Source organism: Engystomops pustulosus, chromosome 4, assembly GCF_040894005.1.
Source record: "Engystomops pustulosus chromosome 4, aEngPut4.maternal, whole genome shotgun sequence".
In the NCBI taxonomy this organism is placed as follows: Eukaryota; Metazoa; Chordata; class Amphibia; order Anura; family Leptodactylidae; genus Engystomops; species Engystomops pustulosus.
This window is the reverse complement of record NC_092414.1, coordinates 200,205,485-200,210,843: the sequence shown is the minus strand read 5'-3', so window position 1 is coordinate 200,210,843 and position 5,359 is coordinate 200,205,485. Positions and strand designations below refer to the sequence as shown.

At 49.5% G+C, this 5,359-nt stretch overlaps 1 protein-coding gene across 1 annotated transcript; it reads right to left on the bottom strand.

Annotated features, from left to right (window-relative positions):
- Positions 1-556: 556 nt before the first annotated feature.
- Positions 557-4,149, bottom strand: NEFL (neurofilament light chain). Its single transcript, XM_072149410.1, has 4 exons — positions 3,006-4,149; positions 1,765-1,889; positions 1,318-1,610; positions 557-1,244 (listed from the first exon to the last, which is right to left on the bottom strand). Exons 1-4 carry the CDS (start codon positions 4,029-4,031, stop codon positions 1,138-1,140), a joined length of 1,551 nt encoding a protein of 516 aa, XP_072005511.1. The 5' UTR covers positions 4,032-4,149; the 3' UTR covers positions 557-1,137.
- Positions 4,150-5,359: the final 1,210 nt, after the last annotated feature.

Sequence of the window (5,359 nt, the reverse complement as noted above, 5' to 3'; positions counted from 1 at the left end):
TGGTGGTAAAAACCGCGATCTTCGCTTTGACAATAAATTACAGGTGTATGTTGTCACTCAATACTGCGAACCTTCGGCAAAATGAAAGAATTATTATGTTGATAAAATTGATGAGCAGTATGTGACACAAAGGGTCACATTTATCATACACTAGTGCAAATTATGATATGTAGGGCGCTACCCCCTTCACTTGGCGTGGAGATGGCGTAAGCGGAGAAACAGGAGCCATTCCTGGCCGTGTGGTTCTGTAGCTTACACAATCCCTGATCTGAAAGATGAGATTCTTATCTTTAATATGACACAAGCAGCACGGTTCTAGGTACTATGGAGCAGAAGATAGGGGCGTCTGAATTGACACTCCATCAGCAGCCTCTAAACTTGATTTATCTCATGTAAAATATGACTCTTCCCTGCTCATTTTCACGTGACTTTGGAGGTGTTTTTGTTATAGATAAATGGGTGAGATTTCAGATATCAGAGAGGTTCGCCTGCCCTCCCTGAGGGGGCTAGTAGGTAACATACAGTAGGGTGAGAAATAAACACTCGTGCCATGACGTTGTCAGTTTGCTGACCGGATGCTGTATTACCTCTTTATTGCGATTACAGTACACAGAGCCACAAAAGCCGCCAACAAATTCATCAGCTGCAGCTCTCCATTGCCTCGCAGTCAGCAGTGTCCAGTGCTCGAAGGGTTAAGGTGCAACACTGGGATCAGAACCCAAACAAAAATACAAGAACCTAGGATTTCTCCTTTAATTCAGACTGTCTTACAGTTTTACTGAGAATTAAAGAAAAAATTCTTGGAGCGTGGAGGTATCGCTATATGGAATTGGTGGCTGCTGGTTGCGCGGCAGTGAAGGGGTTCAATCAAGGACTATGTCAAAAAATTAACCCTGTGCGGGAATGAAATGGGTGGGAGCTCTGGGTTGTGGACTCACCTGTAGTAACCATGCACAACCTGGGGAAGCTGGGCAGGGTGGGGCGAGACTCTGCGTAAAGCGGGAGGGTCCGGATCTAGGCATGGAAGACAACTGAACCTTACAGGTTCTTAGAGGTGGTGTACCAGGAAGGGAGCGAGTGTCAGGACAATGTATTAGCTGGAAAATCTGAGTGTGGTTCTGCAGGAATATTATTATATTATTTTTTTTTATCTTTGGTTTCTTCCTCTGCAGCTTCCTCTTCCCCTTCTTCTTCTTTCTCTTCTCCCTCAGCTTCTTCTTCTCCTTCCTCTTCCTCTCCTTCACCTGTGGAGACAAATGTAAAATGAAGAGTGTCCACTCAAGTAGAATAATCATTGCTGGTTCCATTGAGTCGTACCTTCTCCCTCTTCCTCTCCTTCCTCCTCGGCAGCGTCTTCTTCTTCATCCTCTTCTGGAGGTTCTGCTTTGGCTTCTTCTGCTCTGGACGACTCAATGGTCTCCTCTACGTCGAGCTGTTCTTCCTGCACGTGGCTGGCGTAGTAGGTGGGGAAGGAGCGTGTGGAGATGTAGGAGCTGCTCTGCAGGCTGTAAGCTGATCGCCCAAATATCGGAGCGCTTTGTGTGTATCCACTGGTGATGGCTCCGACGCCGGAGAAGCTCAACCTGGTCTCCTCCCCCTCCAGTAACTTTCTGCAAAATTACAAGATGCAAGAAACTCATTACAAGACTACAATGCGAGGATGTCAGTATAGATACAAAAATAATAGCAAAACCATGTAAAACTGCCTATAATAAAAAAAAACTCAACAGAAATGATCATTATTAACTCCATCGGTGCCGATACCTGTATGCAGCAATCTCTATGTCCAGCGCCATTTTGACGTTCAGGAGGTCCTGGTACTCCTTCAGGTATCTCGCCATTTCACTCTTTGTATTCCTCAGCTCTTCCTCTAGGTTGTTAATGGCATCCTATGGGTGAAAGAACAAGCACTAGACTTTGTACAGCTCTGTAGTCTATGGTGGTGCTATGCATGATGCTACACAACCTAACACTAGTCAGGGTAGAGTGGGTACCCCTGGAGCATACCCAGCTACCCCACCAGCTTTACCCATTCCCATGCACCATGACCTATTACATATCACTGCAGAGCATCAATAATCACTGAGGATGAAAAGTTTATTCTTATTGTGACAGCGACTTATAGATGATACAGCAAATCTGGGGTCTATAGGAGTGTCTGCCCTATAGTGCTTGGTTATAGGTGCTGTCCCTGGTGCTGATACTGCTTCTGGTAATCTGGTGATTTATCCTTTCACATGATAGCTGGCGATATAATCTACCTATGGTGCTGATCATGAACTGTCCATGGTGCCTGTCCTAGCCCTCATACCTTACCTGTCCCACTTACTAATCCTCTATCTACTGATCTGCCCTACACATGGTGGCTATGCTCTCCTTACTATTTACTGATCTGCCCTGTCCACCATATACCCTGATCGGATGTTACCCATCCATGGTGCTGATCTGAAAGTCTATAGAGCCTGCCCCTCATATCTGCTCTATCCATGGTGTGCATCCTATCCATCCTAAATCCTGATCTGTATTTTATATGTATTTTATCCATCCTACATCCTGATCTGTCCTATCCATGGTGGCTATCCTATCCATCTTGATCTCCTCTATCCATGGTGTGTATCCTATCCACACTTAATCATGATTTGTCCTATCCATTGTGTTTATCCTATCCATCCTGATCTGCTCCATCCATGGTATGTATCCTATCCATCCTAAATCATGATCTGCCCTATCCATGGTTGCTATCCGATCCAGTACATCTTACTGTTCAATTTTGCACAACTTTTAAATCATCAGTTTCATCACTTATAAACTTATAAGCCCTTTCCATACACATAAATGGATCTGCTCATGTAAAGGTAACTCCCCCTCTAATGTCCACCTGCGACATCAGCTACTTAACCTCTTGATACCCTTCCATCCCGCAGCAGTCTCTTCCCATCTTGTAATGAGATCGTGACTCTGCACACTCTGATGACAGCCGTCCCCTCCCCCGCGGAGCCCAGTACCTGCATGCCGGCGATCTCCCCGCTCTGCTTGTCCTCCAGCTCCTGGATCTGCCTCTGCAGAGCATCATTCACCCCTCTGCAGCCGTCGATCTCCAGGGCTTTGGCTTTAAGCAGCCGCCGGCTCTCGGACACCTCGTCCTTGGCTGATCGCACGGCGTCAGTGTTGCGCGCTGCGCTCTGCGTCAGGACGGTGAACTTGGACTGGAACCACTCCTCCGCGGACTGCATGTTCTTGGCCGCGAGCTTCTCGTACTGCGAGCGGATGTCCCGCAGGGCGGAGCTCAGGTCCGGCTTGGCCACATCTACCTCCAGGGAGATTTGAGCGTACTGGATCTGGGACTGAAGTTGTGCCAGTTCCTCGTCGTGCACCTTCTTCAGGAAGGCGATCTCATCCAGGAGGCTGTCCATGCGCTTCTCCAGCTCTACCCTGGCCAGGGCGGTCATGTCGGCCTCCTTCCTGACCTCCAGCAGCCTGGCCTCGGCGTCCTCCCGGCTCATGGCTTCCTCCTCGTACCTCCCCTGTAGCCCCCGCAGCAACTCCTCCAGGCGCTCCCGCTCGTTGCGCAGGCTCTGGCGGTCGGCGACCGCTTCCTCGTGGGCCAGGCGCAGCTCGCGCGCCTCCTGCTCGTAGATGTCGCGTAGTCGGGACGGCTCGCTGTGCTTCTGGCGCAGCAGCAGCAGCTCGGCCTCCAGCAGTTTGTTGCGCTGCTCCAGCTCGTGCACGCGCTCGATGAAGTTGGCGAAGCGGTCATTGAGGTCCTGCAGCTGCGCCTTCTCCTGGGTGCGGACGATCTTTAGGTCGCTGCTGATCGCGGCCACCTGGGAGAGGTCCAGGGAGTCGGCGCTGGGGATGAAGGTGCTGCCGGCGGAGGAGGAAGAGCTGGCATAGCTGCGGCGCACGGAGGACGAGTAGCTGCTCCTGCTGGGGGACGCATAGCTGCTCCTGATGTGTAGTCGGGGCGCGCTCTCCACCACCCTGCGCTTATAGGAGCTGCTGTAATACGGGTCGTAGCTGTAGGAGCTCATGGTGCGGGCTGAGGCAAACTCTGCACAGCTCCCCTACTTATATGACGGGAGAGAGTGACGGGCATGCGCAGTGCGGGCAGCCAGTCCCGGGATGAGCTCCCCTCCATCAGTGCAAGGACCAGGCTGCTCCTCCATCCCTATTCTCATTACAGGCTCTGCAGAACTCTAACATACTGCTGACCATGGCTCCCCCTGCAGGACAGAAGCAGCGAGCTCAAGCGCAGGAGCTCATGGAGTAGTGCGGAGGAGTTTGTCCTCTAGCACAGATCCCTGGCACAGCAGAGCGCAGGGTGCGGTCCTATGAAACCTGTCTCTACCCAAAGGAGAAAGGAGACAAAATCTGGAAGGTCAAGAAGCAGGTGCAGCTATACTACAAAGGAGGACAATATACAGAAATATATTTTTGTGCAGCTAAAAGTATCATAACAGATAGATATGTGATTTATAGATACATAAGAGATAGATATAGTGATAGATATTAGATGGATAGATAGATAGATATGAGATAGATAGATATCAAAGTGAAGAGGCAGCACTCCAAGTAGTGTTGAAAGGGGGTGAACCTTTATTCCATGAACCGCATAGATAGATATGAGATAGATTGTTAGTTATGGAAAAGCTTTTGTCTCAGGAAGAACCCCTGTGCCTCCCCCCCCCCCCCCATCTGAAGACTGGTTCCAAATTTTCTTTTTCCAGAAGCACTTTTTTACTGTTGAGCAACTACTTTACGAACATCCAGGGGTGACCCTAAACTCTCTGCTCCCTGGGGCGAGCTATAGAATTGAGTCCCTACACCCTATCAAGTAGTTATTAATCAGGTTACACAAAGTTCTGCTTTGCGTCAGGAGGCTGCACCCCTGATGCTGCTCCCCGTCTTTCTGCAGGTGATGCTGCCTGAGGCAAGAGGCTCAACTTGCCTCATGGCTGGTGCACCCCTGCGAACATCCCCCTGTAATGTATGATATACAGTACATGCTGCCAGCTATATTTTACATGCAAGGTTTCTAATGCAGAGATATTTTTAGCACAGTGATGTTTTTTCGCAATGCAGAGCTTATATACAAGGCAGGAATTGTGCCCAATTTAACCCTCATGTCACCTCCATGCAAAGTAGGCGTGAAGGGTGAGCGAGCGCAGGACACTATACTGCTCAGTAGCCAGAGCCAAGAAGGGGCAGGGCTTGGTTTCAACCTGTCACACTGGCTACCGGATATATCAGGAGACCGGAGCCTCTAGATATATCCAATTGGTGGAGGGTTTACATCACACACATGGGCATAGATAAATCCCCCCTTCATATATAATGACTAGTTAGTCATAGAATACAT